The sequence below is a fragment of the Brassica napus genome, chromosome A3 (genome assembly GCF_020379485.1).
Source record: "Brassica napus cultivar Da-Ae chromosome A3, Da-Ae, whole genome shotgun sequence".
In the NCBI taxonomy this organism is placed as follows: Eukaryota; Viridiplantae; Streptophyta; class Magnoliopsida; order Brassicales; family Brassicaceae; genus Brassica; species Brassica napus.
In genome coordinates, this window is record NC_063436.1 from 9,501,350 (window position 1) to 9,516,414 (window position 15,065).

The window sequence follows — 15,065 nt, forward strand, 5'->3', positions numbered from 1 at the left end:
ATGTGTTATTGGATCGAAAAGTTGCATCAACTATGATCCAATTCAACTCCAGATGAAAGGACTGATGAAAACAAGCTAAAGATCTCATTGCATTAGACCATTGTTGCCATTATTATGAACTCATATTATATTTGAACAAGACGTTTTTTCTTTACATTCTCTCTATCAGACCAAACAATGAATGCATACTTCTAGCTAAACATGTCCCATTCCTCATCATCATCATCTAAATCTCTCTTCCTTCGACTTGGTCTACTGCTTCTCCTTCGCCGCCTCCTATCAGATGAATTTTCAAGCTCCTCAACATCAGAGTATTCACTACCAAACTGAGCATCCCATAGTCCCTGTTGTCACAAAAATTACTCCAATCATCCCATTTAAGAGTACTTCAGTTCTGTACATGGAAAATCCCAAGCCACTCCATTACAAGACAAGTACCTTCGTCAACCTCTGTTTCCTAAAAGCTGCAGATTCGTCAACCACAACTATGTCTTCTAAGACCTCGATTATGTCCTCAACATCTAATCTGTATGTACTAACCTGCATCATCACATATTAATCACAGAGATTGTGCTATTCCTAGATTAGATGCTTGTGATTTGTATCTCATATCAAGAAAAGGGAATGAGTTACCCACCAAGCTTGATGGTATGATGGTAACTCCAAACGAATCAAGCTCAAGCGATTCAACTAGTCCGGAGTTAATGTTGAATGAGTAACCTCGAACCTGAAAAATCAACAATGTGCTTCCAGCTAATAAACAAGACAATGCTAAGAAAGAAAGAGAGATCACTGAATAAGATGTAAGAAGATTATAAACACCTTTCCAATGTTTCGCCCTCCCGGTGTCACCACTCTGTAACCTACCTAAACAAAAGGTGAGAATTCAATGTAAAGACTTGCTTTAAAGAAGGATGATTCACAAGACAAAGCGGAGATGAATCTATACCAGTGTTTCAAGGCCAACCATTTTGAACTCAGTGTCCAGAACAGCATCATCTTTCACGAGAACAACATCACCCACCTAGAGAGATGCTAATAATATAAACTGAGGCTGTAACACACACTTTCGAGTAATGTCTGTGAGCAAGAATCTCTCAGACTCTCCAGATAGCAAGCTTGGTTTAACATCCACCACCAAAACCAACCACTGAAAATTTGACAAACAGAAGAAGCTCTCATTACAAAGTAAGTAAAAGAGGCAGACTTTGATTCAAAAATGTGGACTCTGAGTCAACAGAGACAACTTACAGAAGTAGTGTCAACCCAGAGCTGAGAGATGAATCCTAAACTCAGAGCAGACTGTATACTAATAACTTGCTTAGCTACAAGGTTCGATCTCGTCAACGTCTGTTTGAATCCTTTCAACCCTATGTTGATCAGATTGTCTTCACCCACTTGCTGAATCAAACCACCACCTCTAGGAGATTCTGCACTATCGTTTTCCAGGAAACCCAAATGAGAAGAATCAACTTCTTCTTCTTCTTCTTCACTGGGTAGTGATGAACTCACGCAAGTTACGAACTTGCCGCTTGGTTTCTCATTAAACTTGAATTTCCGGAGAAAGGCAGAGTCTTGGACACCAAAACAACATGCTTGTGATGAGGAAAGAATCGTGATTTCATGAATTGAGAGGTGACTCCTCCTCCTCCTCCATGAGCTAGTGATGATCGAGTGCTGAATCCGTCTAAGACTGTAAGAAGTGGGTCTCACCAGTCGAGCATCGATGGCGGGAAGAGAGAGGAGAAAGGAAGCTGAGCAGTTGTACATAGCCGGAGAAGAACGCTTACAACTCAAAGTGATCTTTAGGGAAAGGAAGATTGGTTCAATTGCTGTTTACCCCTTGGGTTCTTTAACCAAAGACCGAACCAAACCGATATCACAAAATATCAAAATGTTCAAATTTTGGTAAATTTTAAAAACCGAAATCAAACAAAACTTGAACCATTTCATCGTTTGGTTGTCAAAAACCTTTTGCCCAAGTTTTATTGTAGGCTAGAGGTTTTCTACAAAGATCATTAATATGTAGATACATATTTTATTTCACTATAAAACATTTGGCTTATCTTGTAACCTTATGTTTTTAATTAAATTTTAATAGAAAACTAAACTGGAACTGAATATATTTTAAAAATATTAATTATTTTAATTTGAAAATAATATATATTTAAGGATTATTATTATCAATTTAAAATATCAAAATATTTAATAGTTTACTTAATATTTTAATCTAAACAACATTTTTATCTAAAAATTTAAATTACTTAATATATTTATTTAAACTATCTAAAATTATCTAAAAATCAGAATTAAACAAAAAATTGATTGAATTAACAAAAATTATTTACGCAACAATTTTTAATCTTGTTATTTAAACTGAACCAAAAATAAAAATAACAAGTTCATAATGTAAGAAATTAATCTATTCTATTAAAACAGAAGTATGACTCATTGATAAAAATAGAGTCCAACAATTATTTCAACAATATATACTTTTTTATATGATAACTGCAATGCTTTTTTAATTTTTGAAAGTAACCACTACCTGATATTCTTTTTCCAAAGTAACCACCACTCCTTAATAGTTTGAGCATAACGTTTACATAAATATTTTGTAACCTCCGTTGTGATTCCAAAGTTCTCAGATCCACTTCTCTAATATACATATTATAGTCAACGGTACATAATATCTGTGTGTAGAAGAAATAAATGTAATATTTGGTCAACAAATATATATTTAATAATTAATGCTAAGTAATCTTATTCTTCACTGACCGATCCAAACAATATGATTGACAACGAGTTTCTTATCATCTAATATCTTTACCCATGTAAAAAAATAAGAATAGATTAAAACACAAGCAAAATACAAAATTACAAATTATATAAAATAAATTTGATTTGTTTCTGTTGAAAAATATTGGTTTGTTCCAAAAATAAAAATATTAAAACTGTTTTTTACTTTTTGACAGTTTTACACAAGCCTAATAATAATGGTATATATAATTTAGAGAAATTCCCTAGAATAACATTTTTCAAGTTTTTGTCATAAAAATAGCTCTACATAAAGAAAATGATCAAAATAAGTTTTATTAAAAGGTAAAAATACATTTTTACCCTAGGGTTAACTAATCTAGACTTAGGATTTAGAGTTAAGGGGTGAGGTTTTGAGAATAGGGTCTCAAATTAAAAAAAATAAAAGAAAATAAACAAATATTAAAAAATTTGAAATAAAAAGGCTATTTTGGTCATTTTTAGAACTATTTTTGTGACAAAAACTTAAAAATGGCTATTTGAGAGAATTGCCATATAATTTATATTAGTTGACAAAAAATATAATCTTATATATTAAAATATTTGAAGCGAATTTTTATATATTACTCTATTCAGTTCCAGCCAGTTCCAGCCATGTATGATTCAAATCTGTTTACATCGATATAAAAGCATTTAATAAAAAAAAACGTTATCAACAAAGTATATAAAAGCATCAATACTATTAAAAGGGAAGAAGTCTTAACAAATCTACCTATCAAAGTTGTTTGGACCCTTTTATTTAACTCATCATTTTTTAGTCTTACCTTAAATTTAAACTAACAATATGTTACCATATATTTCTCTAACAATAATTTATTCAATTCCTTTATTTATTCAAATACCACTCCTAAATCTTAATCATTACTATTACTATATTTACCATTTTGACTTTTAATCGTAAAAGCATTGAAACTAAAGTTTTATATTATCATTTTTATCATATAATATATAATTTAAAGCAACAGAAGTTACACGACATATATGTGTAGATTCTAACTTCATCTTTCCTTTATAATAAGTAATCATATCATATATAAATTTTCCCATTAAAATCTCATATTATATACTAAACTTTCAACCGTCTATAGTTTGATAGATATTTTTATATTTAAAAATGAGTTTTCTAAAAATATTTCATCAACCATGTTTTTGTACAATAACGTTAAAAATCTATATCAACCTCTTGGATCCGATACGGACGTAATGGGTCCACATCTGTTCTGGTATTTAGGATCCTAAAAAGATTTGAAATATCTAAAAAATCTGAAAAATATCTGAAACACGAAAAGTACTTGAAACTCCAAACAAATACCCAAAAAATTCAAATACCTAAAAATTCAAAATCTTATTCAAAATCTAACACTGAATTAAAAATATCCAAAATTTTATCCAAATACCTAATTTTTTTTTAATTTAAAAATTTACCTGAAATCAAAAACTATAATCGTAAACCAAAAACCTAAAAAAAATATCCATAATGTCGGAAACATATTCGAAATATCCAAATATACCTAATAAACACAACATATTTATGATCGGGTCTAGGGTAGGACCCGGACTCAAACAAAGACATGCGGGTCCAAAAAAACCCCAATAGATTATCTTCTCTGGACCTGAACTAAACCTATATTTCCGGGTCGGTTCGGTTTATTTTTTGATCCAGATATAATTTTCATGCCTAAAAAAACTTACGTGAAAATGTACATATAAAAAATTAAATAAACTAATTCATAGATTATATAACTGTTAAAAATTATATTTTTCGATAAAATAAAACTTCGTATTATAATATAATTAAAAAAATCCGCGCTTTCCAAGCGCGGGTCAAAATCTAGTTCCAACTTAAAGTCTGTAATCATATTTAACATATGTTTATAGCAACAATACAACTGAACACCAATTTTTCCAAAAATCATTATCATAGTAAATTAACATAACGTACATCTCAGCTTAAGAAATTGTGATTTATTAAACAAGACATTAATTTATTTAAATTTTAAATGTTTTACACATATATTAAGTTTATCAATTAACAAAGTACATGATATTAAAATAGGGTTTAACGGATTTAGGTGGACTTTTAATAGAAATAAATATTCATATAAACTCATTTAGTTTAACGGGTTTTAAATAGTTTATTCAATTAAAAAATATTTATTAAATGTGATTTTACTTAAAGTTAGTTAAGACCATATTGACATATTTACATATATCTCTATATATTTAATAGATTATATTAAAATTTATTTTTACACATTTTTTAAAAATGTGTTCAGTCTTCAGTGCGATTTGGATTTGATATTGGTTTTCAGATATAACATTTTGAGAATTGTTCGAGTATATAGGCTATGTTCAATAGAATATAAAATTTGATTTTCAAGTCGATTCTGAGTCAGATTTTTTGAATACAAATATTCTTGACTAATTATGTTAGGTAACTAATAAAAAAATATAATATGTTGCAATTTTTAAGAATAAAGTTTAAAAATAATTTATGAAATGCATATGACACGAGTGTATAGTTATGCAACTTGATATATATAATATAGTTATCAAAAATATATTAAATAAAATTAATATTACACAAATATAAATTTTAAATTTCTCAAAAAAAAATAAAACAAAGGGCGGGTCAAAATCTAGTACTCTTTATTAATTTAGAAATGGTTCGCTCCGAGTAAAAAAGAACAAAGAAGCTCTTTTTTTCTTCTCATTTCCGTTTTGTCTTTTTCCTCATCAGAAAATCACAAAAAGCTTTGCAAAGTTTTCGTGTCGAATTAGCACTCCCTTCCCTCGTTTCACCCATCCCCTCTATCTCAAAGCATTCTCCTCTCGTTTTTCTCGCCTTCAATTTAAGTAAAGCTTGAATCTTTCCCTATCTATCTCTTTCTCTCTACGTGCATTCAGATCTGACTTCGATGGAATAAACTTTTATAGATTCTTGATATGATTTTTTTTGATTCAATCCTTTATTTTTAACTGATTACGTTTTTCTTTGGGATCAGGTATGGATGATGAGAAGAAGAAGAAGAGAAACAAGAAGAAGAAGAACAAGCAGAACAATAGCAAACGTGCAGACGGTGACGCTATACCTACCGATGATGGGAATCATAACGGAGACGCTGACATTGCTCTAATCAACCAAGTCCCTGATTCCATTGAGTTGGAACCATCTTCTCAACAGATCATCATCAATGTAAGTTGGCAATGTCATCTAGATCCAAGGAACATAAGATTGATTCGATTGATTGATTGATTAATCTCTTAGTGTATTTGTTTGTGACACATTACATGATTGATTGGTTGCAATGTTATCAATGTGTCTCTACTTGTAAATCCATTTCTGCGGTTTGTGTAGACAAACAAAAACTATGGTCTGATACTTTAAAATCTTATTATTATTCAAAGCAGGCAGATGAACCTGGTGTTGTTGACTACACGTCTCCAAATAGCGAGGTGAGATTATGTCCTCTTGTATGAACAAAGTTTCGTTATTTGATATAGTTTTTGTTAGCACTAGTATTCTGCATTGTTTTTTTTTTTGTTACGTGTCTATCTTTTGGCTTGAATCCCTGAATTAGTTTTGTAATGCTCTTGTAGGCGGTTCTGGAAGAAACAATCAAACAGTTACGTGATGAGATTGGGTCCCACCTTCAGAAAGAGGTGATTTATTTTTCTCTTGTTAAGCCCTTTTTTGTTGGTTTTATCAAAGAATCCTATCCATTATCTAGTTATGTTACTTTCCTCAGTGAAATAGTGATGATATATGAATTGCCATGTCTTCATAGGCTGTTTTTGAAGAAACTGTTAGACGCTTGGAAACTGAGAATGAATCTCACATACAGAAAGAGGTTAGTTAAGATTACAGTAAACCCTTTGTCATTACTTCTATGTTTTCCTACTTCATCTGCAAGCGAAAGCAGAAGCTAACATGGTGTTTCACAGGCACTGTTGGAAGAAAGGCTTGAGCATTTAAGAACAGAAAGTGAAGCTCATATACAGAAGCAGGTTAGCTAAGAATACAGTATACAGCCTTTGTCATTACTTTGCTGTTTGCCTGCTTCATCTTAAAACCGAAAGTTGAAACCAACATGGTGTTTCACAGGCACTGTTAGAAGAAAGGCTTGAGCATCTGAGAACAGAAAATGAATCTCACATAGAGAAAGAGGTTAGTTAAAGAATACAGTAAAGCCTTTGTCATTACTTTGATGTTTTCCTGCTCCATCTTCAAGCTGAAAGGTGAAACTCAAGTGTTGTTTCACAGGCACAGTTAGAAAAAACGGTTGCGGATTTGAGAACGCAAAATGAAGCTCACATAGAGAAAGAGGTTAGTTAAGAATACAATAAAGCCTTTATCATTATTACTTTGCTGTTTTCCACCTGCATCTTCAAGCTAAAAAGTGAAACTAATGTGGTGATTAACAGGGACTTTTAGAAGAGAGGCTTGAGCATTTGAAAACAGAAAATGAAGCTCACATAGAGAAAGAGGTTAGTTAAGAATACAATAAAGCCTTTATCATTACTTTGCTGTTTTCCACCTTCATCTTCAAGCTGAAAAGTGAAACTAATGTGGTGATTAACAGGGACTGTTAGAAGAGAGGCTTGAGCATTTGAAAACAGAAAATGAAGCTCACATAGAGAAAGAGGTTAGTTAAGAATACAATAAAGCCTTTATCATTACTTTGCTGTTTTCCACCTTCATCTTCAAGCTGAAAAGTGAAACTAATGTGGTGATTAACAGGGACTGTTAGAAGAGAGGCTTGAGCATTTGAAAACAGAAAATGAAGCTCACATAGAGAAAGAGGTTAGTTAAGAATACAATAAAGCCTTTATCATTACTTTGCTGTTTTCCACCTTCATCTTCAAGCTGAAAAGTGAAACTAATGTGGTGATTAACAGGGACTGTTAGAAGAGAGGCTTGAGCATTTGAAAACAGAAAATGAAGCTCACATTCAAAGTGAGGTTAGCATTTACCCGTCTTCACATCTTTGCTATTTTCCTTCGTTATCTGCAAGCTGAAGATTTTTTACAGGCACTGTTAGAAGAAAGGCTCTTGCATTTGAGAACAGAGAATGAAGCTTACATACAAAAAGAGGTTAGTGAATAAATGGCATAAATCCATATCCACAGATTTGCTATTTTGCTGCGTTATCTGCAAGCTTAAGGTCAAAATGACGTGGTGTTTGACAGGCACAGTTAGAAGAAAGGCTCTTGCATTTGAGAACTGAGAATGAAACTCTCAAACAGAACGAGGTCAGTGAAGAAAATAGCGTGCAGCTGTATGCATATCTTTGTTATTTTCCTGCAAGCCGAAGGTCAAAGTAACATTGTGTTTAACTGTTTATGCAGGAAAAGTTGGAGGAAAGACTTGTTCAGTATAAAACAAAGAACGACGTGCTTGTTCATGAAATGGTGAGACATCTTCAACCCTGGGAACGTTCCTTTAGTACCTATTCATATAGAGCAACATGTTATGTGTAGTTCTGACACTTTGTTAAAAATTGGCAGTCTAGTACAGAAGTCAAAATGAGAGAATTGCTTGACGAAAGATCTACCTTCTCTCAGAAAGAGGTATGTCTACAGTTGCATCTTCTTCAGTTAAAATACATTCTCTTGTCGTATAAAGGTAATCCTAATTTCATGATGTCAATCAGGCAAGTCTAGAGAAAAAACTTCAGCAACTTCAACATGATGAAGAATCTTCGACTGCAGCTGCGGAGGTAACTCTATCTTACCTTGAAAGCACATTTTTAAGCAAAGGGTCTTATGAGTGGTATACTCATCATATACGTTCAATCCTGCAGAAGTCATCCATAGAAATGATTTCGAGCCTGAACAATGAAATTGGAACACTGCGAGCACAGGTATGTGTTTCACCTTTTATTTTGAACATTTGAAGTGGTTTTCTATTTCCATGAGTGGCTCATTGAATTGAGTCTGAAAGTGTTACTGTAGCATCCTTAGTGAATGTTTAGTTCTATAACTCATGTAGAACAGGAAGCTCTACTAAGCATAATACTGCGTAGGTTTAGTCTGATATCTAATCTTAAAACAAAGTTTGGCAGGTAATGAAGTTGGAAGAATCTAGGAGTAATCTTCAGGAGCAGAACAATAGTCTTGTGGAAACTGTGTCCAGTCTTCAAGTCCAGCGTGAAAACCATGACAATAACGTGAAGGTTAGGCTTTGATGTGAGACTATAATCCCTTTTCAATGAAGTCCTTAGAAACAAATCATGAAAAGGTTTGTGATGGTTGATCCAGGGTGCTTCTGAGGACGAACTAAACTCACAGATTGAAGCAGCTTGTACTCTAGTTGAAAAGCTTATCACTGAAAATGCTGAACTTGTTGAGAAGGTGAGGTGTACTGATATGGATTCTACTGAGTTACCTACTTAACTTGTTGGCTGATTGAAAATCTCAGTGGTTATTGTATTACTACATTGTCAGGTGAACGAGTTGTGCATTCAGCTAAACCAATCGCAGCGTGCTTTTGCTTCACCACCTGAGAGCCTAGCAATTGAAGTACAGAAGTCTGATGCCTTAGAGGAAATACCCATTCACGACGAGATGATTAGAATTGACGACTCTGGAGACATTGAAACTGCACTGTTGGAGAGAAACTTATCAGAAGAAACAGTGCCGGTTTCTGTGAACCCGAATGGGGAAATAGATGTGGAATCACAGGTTGCAGTAGCTGGAGAAACAGAAGAAGTAAGTGGTGGTGTGCCTCTGGTGGACGCTCCACTGATCGGTGCGCCGTTCAGGCTCGTCTCGTTTGTAGCAAGATACGTGAGTGGTGCAGATTTGGCGGAAAAGAAACAGTTTTTGTAAAACACATTTTGGAGGCAGAAAAGATGCATCAAGTTCTGTATCTCTCTTCTCTCTTTCTCATACTATACACATGCACTCAGTGAGGATCGTTGGTTAGCTTATTGCACAACACTTAACAGGACACAAAGGTTTATTATGATTTTGTTGGTAGGATAATGATGGTGATGATGAACTGAATACATCAAGTTGCTCGATGTCGTTTTGTTTTTCTTTCTCAGAATTCAAAGGAAACCATGAGAAAAGAGTTTCAAACAAAAGTTCTTCAGCCATCTGAGCTAAGATGTATCATGGAAACAGCAAACTCAATGATCGTTAACCATGTGTGCATTAGACACATTATATTACACCAGAAAATCATTAAAAAAAACACACAGATTTATAACCGTGTTCTGAGATTACAATCTACTCAAGAAATAATGTCAAATACAGAATTATAAGAAAGATATGGTAGTTTTGGATCTAGAACACACAAGCACAAGTTGCAATACTGCAGCAGCTGCAATGGCCTCCTCTGTTACAGACGGGTCATATATATGAGACTGGTCTGGCTTCAACCTCTTTGCTCTCTACCTTGGTTGACATCTTATGTCTAGCCTACCCTTTTCGCTCCTTGTGAGCTTGTTCCTCCTCCACCCAGGATTTTACTTTGTTTTTGAGAGCTTGCCGACAACTGGCCTCCGGTAGGGTCTTCAAAAAGGCTTGTAAGAAACAAGGTTGAACTTTCACCAGGAACCAGCCAATCCGGTTCAGTTTTGGATAAGAGAAGACCATGTGTATTATACAAGCTTTCGAAAGCTACAATCGTGCCTTTAACGATGTTTCTGGAGAGGACAATAATATTTGAGTAAGGATATGACAGTGCCCAAAATGATATGTCCACTAGTATCGAAGATATTCTCGCATAGTCATCACCTGGAAAGAATGTGACTGATGATGAGATATTAGATTGTATTAAACAAAAATAATGTTTAAAACAATTAATTCATTAACCTTCGGGTAAGAAATCGAATTCGACACAGGTCTCGAGACCATTAGGTAGCAGTTCACCAGTATCAACGTAAAGATAGATCGACAACTCCCCTTTATAACCCTGCTTTACAAGAGCGTTTTTCATAACGCCACAAAACAATACAGGGTCGACACCATTAGGAATAGGGTAACCAGCCATGTCCCAAAAGACTGATGTCTTAGCGTCTGCATGCAAACGAAAAAAAAAACGATATTAAACAATTACGAGGACGAGGAAGAAATTAAAATAAATAAATCAAAATTTTACTATGACAGCAGATCGACGATTAGATCATACACTAGTTTTGTTACAAAAAAAAAAGATCAGACACTAGTTTAATTACGATGACGTCAGATCTCTCTATGAGATGAAATCTAATTCAGATCACCGACGGATGATTTCAAGCAAAGAGGTAGAGATATTCTTACGTACTTTCGTATATTACGACCGGCATAGGCACGGGTTTGCAGGTAAACTGCGGATCAGACATCATCTCGGTAAACCGCGGATCAGTCGTGCCTTCGTCCATAACCATGTCGAAAGGCTGCGGAAAAGACATGCTTTCGTCGATCTAGCTAGGGTTGGCTCTGTGGTTACTTGTAACTCTCCTTGTCTTCGTCTATTTATCCAATCTCCCCCTCCATATATATGTCAGTGGGCTGGTTCGGCCGACCAGTTCAAATTGTAACCTAGCCAAATAATTTCATAATTTGCACTGGTTTATATTTTATTTTAAGTAATTTTAATTATATTGGCTTAACAAGTATATCCTATATATTATTTGTAATTGTGAAATAAGTCAATAACTAAATGAAATGGAGAAAAAAAATGATCATTTAGTTTAAAAAATTTTGGGTTTCGCTTGACAATTTATTTGATCATGAATTTGTACGTCGATAAAAAAAATAATTGCTATTAGACAATTATAATAGAGAAGATTGTCTCTGAAAAAAAAATCTCAAAAGGTATTTGCGTATTCAATAGCGTTAGAATTGTTTTACAAATCAAGAAATCATTATCTGGATTTTCATAAAAGATGAAAAAATAGAAAACATAGGAGATAAATATGTGGAAGCACCATATATATAAGAACAATAAAAGCAAATAATTTTTCAAAAAAAAAAAATTTAATGACAGTTCATCACAAACAGCAGCTAAGCACCGCGGCGACCCGTCTCCTCTTCCGCTAAGACCACATATGGAACTTTAAGCGCATGTTGGGCTCGTTGGGGGAAAGAAGGTATCAGGATGTTCAATGGCAAAATAGAAATCTCTCTCTACCAAACTTTCAATAACATTCCAGACCTTGTGACGTTCTAGGATGTTTTGGTTTTTAGTGATTATGAGCACATTTGTTCCATGAGGATAATGGGACATTGCCCAGAAAAGAAGCTCCACTAACATCATGTTCATTCGAGCAACTCTATCCCCTGGAAACAGTAAAACCAACATATATACACATTAGTTAGAGTAGATAGTGAGAGAAAAAAAAAAGTAAAAATACCTTCAAATATTTTGGAATAAATTTCGGCTTCCAAATACTTGTCAAGCAATTCTTGGGGGATGGTTTTCTTGTCACCAAAGTAACCCTTGATATTAATCCGCCCACGATAACCTTCTTTCTTAATAGCTGTTAAGATATTCTCTTTAAGCAAATGAGGATTAGGGCTTGAGAAATCCTCGGCGTCAAACATAACATACGTGGAACGCACTGCGAGGACAAAGTAATATCATCAAGACATAATAACTATAAACAAAAAAAAAATCAGATCGGGAAAACAATGGAATTTTAAATCCCATATATGAAAGAAATTTATTATGATGACAAATCGATCGGATGAAATCTACTCATGATGAACAATTTAGAGAAAGTGAATCGATCTTACACATCTCTTTTCTCTGAGGCTTGGGGAAAAGTCTGTCCATCGTTTCGTCGGTGCTTGTGGACATGGTTTCTACTCTGCGAACAAGAAAATAGGAAAACCCTCCTCCTCTGCGTCAATCCTATATATATATTCATAGAAAGGCCCATGTGTTTTCTATTGGGCTAGGCGCAGACGAAACGATGTATGAAATCTATACTATTAAAAGGGAAGGAGTTTTAAAAAATCTAGTTGTTGGACCCTTTCATTAAACTTAACTATTTTTTTTGGTCTCACCTTATATTTCTCCAACCATGCAATAGTCAATTACCTTATATTTCTCTAACTATGCAATAATCAATTACCTTATATTTATCTAATTTAGTTTAATAACATATTCTAAATATATATATTCTAAATATATTGTTATAATGATTTTTGATAAGAATATATTATAGATGCGATTGAAAATTTATATTATTAAAAGAAAATATTTTTAAAAATATTTATAAAAAAATTTATAACATCTATATAAAACTCTTTATTTTTTATCCTACCATTAACTACAATAACTATAAATAATTTAAATAAATCCTATTATTATTTCTCATTTTGTATGATACACTTCTCTAATTATTTTTCTTATTATCATCCAATGTTATTGTTGTTATTCAATAACGTTATATACATCATATATTATGCTCAAAGATGGATATATAATATTTAGATATCAATTATTAAAATGAAAGCATATATCATACAACATATTATATCATGTCATCTAACATTATATAATTCTAAATATTTACAAAATCAAATTTAATAAAAAAAACACTTTAGCAAATCATTTGGTAAAACAAAATTATATATATTTACGTTAAATTATTTTTTATTACATTAATATATTAGAAGTTTCATTCATCTCTTAAAATATTATTGAAGATTATTTTTTTCCTAGCATATAAACCAAATACCGGGTCACACTTGATTGCATGTTTTTTCGAAGTTTGCATGCTTTAAATTAACGAGTTTTCATTAAATCTAAACCAGCTTATGTACAAGTCATCGTGTTTACTGGTTCGACGACGGGTCCAAACTTATTATAAAAGTATTGTTCTCATCTAATTGAAAATAATTTATTATAAAATAACAGACGCACTGAGTCTAATCAATCCATATATTTTTTTTTGAAAAAAGTAATCAAACGATTAAAAATATAATTACATAATAATAATTTTTTTGACATAATAATAATTTTGTAACATAATAATGTATAATAAAACTAAAATACTAATTCATATCATATATTTTTATCAACTGAAAAATAATCCGCACTTTTAAGCGCGGATCAAAATCTAGTAATCTCTTATAAACGCTACTACTTCAAAAGACAGATGTCTTAGCGTGTCTGCATGCAGACGAAAAAAACAAAACGATTAAACAATTACGTAGGACAAGGAAGGTAGACAAAACTATATATATAAATCAAAATTTTAATATGACAGCAGATCGACCAGTAGATCATACACTAGTTTAATTACGATGACGTCAGATCTCCGTCAGATGAAATCTAATTCAGATCACGGCTGGATGATTTCAAGCATGGAGGTGGAGATATACAGAGAGATATTCTTACACACTTTCGTATATTACGACCGGCGTAGGCACGGGTTTGTAGGTAAACTGCGGATCAGACATCATTTCGGTAAACCGCGGATTAGTCATGCCTGTTAAACCAAATTACATACAATCAATCTTACGAATGTTGTTAATACGTTTGCTTACTTCACACTCGTAGATAATTTATAAACTTTTATAAATCCTACTCGATTTATAAACCCTTATAAAAAGTTACGAGATAATTGTGTTTTTTTTTCTCACAACTTAACCGATTATGGTTTGATAGAGGCTTGCCTGAGAAATCTCCTAAAACAGAATTTTGCCCTACAATGATGTGTAATTTTGTACGCATCTATCTTGAGGATACAACTATCGATCTCCGTACAACACACCCGTACCGAGACCCTTACAAACTTTACTTTGAATTTATTTTCAGAAACTTGTTATGGGGAAGAAGAAGATTAAATTCAATTGATTCTCAGTCATCTTCTTTTTTCAACTCTCTTTTATCTATCCCTTCTCGTATTGTCCTGCCCTTGATCGCTTTATATATTGACTCAAGTAGTGCTTTTAATCAATGCATGAGATATGTATAATGTGTGCATTAGACACAAATTATTCCCACATAAAATCAAAAGAAATTCATCAAAACAAAACACAGATTTATAGTTTTATACCATGTTCTGAGTTTGCAATCTACTCAGAAATATTGTCAGCTCCAAAGATTCTAAGAAAGATATGGTAGTTTTGGAAAGTAAAACGTAGAAGATTTGTAGCTTTTAGGCCTTAGGGTACTTGAAAAATCAACATGAAATGATGTGAACGATTACTTTTTTATATATTTTGGAAATTTGGAAGATGAGAATCTCTTTTTTTATTATTAATATGAGAGTAGTTTTAAATTAGCATCTTAAATATAGGAAATTGGT

At 32.7% G+C, this 15,065-nt stretch overlaps 3 protein-coding genes and 1 pseudogene across 12 annotated transcripts; 1 reads left to right on the forward strand and 3 right to left on the reverse strand.

The window, feature by feature from the left end:
• Nucleotides 1–65: 65 nt before the first annotated feature.
• Nucleotides 66–1,935, reverse strand: LOC106438145 (annotated as a pseudogene).
• Nucleotides 1,936–5,489: 3,554 nt separating this feature from the next.
• On the forward strand, nucleotides 5,490–9,839 carry LOC106438144 (trichohyalin-like). 9 transcript variants are annotated; one of them, XR_007338073.1, is made up of 22 exons: nucleotides 5,490–5,670; nucleotides 5,820–6,010; nucleotides 6,223–6,270; nucleotides 6,415–6,477; nucleotides 6,603–6,665; nucleotides 6,760–6,822; nucleotides 6,920–6,982; nucleotides 7,079–7,141; nucleotides 7,240–7,302; nucleotides 7,398–7,460; nucleotides 7,556–7,618; nucleotides 7,714–7,776; nucleotides 7,847–7,909; nucleotides 8,005–8,067; nucleotides 8,164–8,226; nucleotides 8,323–8,385; nucleotides 8,469–8,534; nucleotides 8,619–8,678; nucleotides 8,880–8,990; nucleotides 9,076–9,168; nucleotides 9,262–9,715; nucleotides 9,758–9,839. XR_007338073.1 is itself a non-coding variant. In XM_048775722.1 (21 exons), the coding sequence occupies exons 2-21, from the start codon at nucleotides 5,822–5,824 to the stop codon at nucleotides 9,643–9,645; spliced, it is 1,770 nt and encodes a 589-aa protein (XP_048631679.1). In that variant the 5' UTR covers nucleotides 5,490–5,670; nucleotides 5,820–5,821; the 3' UTR covers nucleotides 9,646–9,839. The 9 variants fall into 9 exon arrangements, 8 of the variants coding, with proteins under 8 accessions (XP_048631679.1, XP_048631680.1, XP_048631681.1 ...); XM_048775722.1 differs by having other exon boundaries at nucleotides 9,262–9,839; XM_048775723.1 differs by having other exon boundaries at nucleotides 6,226–6,270; nucleotides 9,262–9,839.
• LOC111214040 lies at nucleotides 9,790–14,233 on the reverse strand. Of its 2 annotated transcripts, none has more exons than XM_022715969.2 (3): nucleotides 14,157–14,233; nucleotides 10,636–10,839; nucleotides 9,790–10,557 (listed from the first exon to the last, which is right to left on the reverse strand). In XM_022715969.2, the coding sequence occupies exons 1-3, from the start codon at nucleotides 14,215–14,217 to the stop codon at nucleotides 10,235–10,237; spliced, it is 588 nt and encodes a 195-aa protein (XP_022571690.1). In that variant the 5' UTR covers nucleotides 14,218–14,233; the 3' UTR covers nucleotides 9,790–10,234. The 2 variants fall into 2 exon arrangements, with proteins under 2 accessions (XP_022571690.1, XP_022571689.1); XM_022715968.2 differs by lacking the exon at nucleotides 14,157–14,233 and adding an exon at nucleotides 11,087–11,407.
• Nucleotides 11,654–12,616, reverse strand: LOC106443605. Its single transcript, XM_013885152.3, has 3 exons — nucleotides 12,541–12,616; nucleotides 12,159–12,365; nucleotides 11,654–12,084 (listed from the first exon to the last, which is right to left on the reverse strand). Exons 1-3 carry the CDS (start codon nucleotides 12,602–12,604, stop codon nucleotides 11,861–11,863), a joined length of 495 nt encoding a protein of 164 aa, XP_013740606.1. The 5' UTR covers nucleotides 12,605–12,616; the 3' UTR covers nucleotides 11,654–11,860.
• Nucleotides 14,234–15,065: the final 832 nt, after the last annotated feature.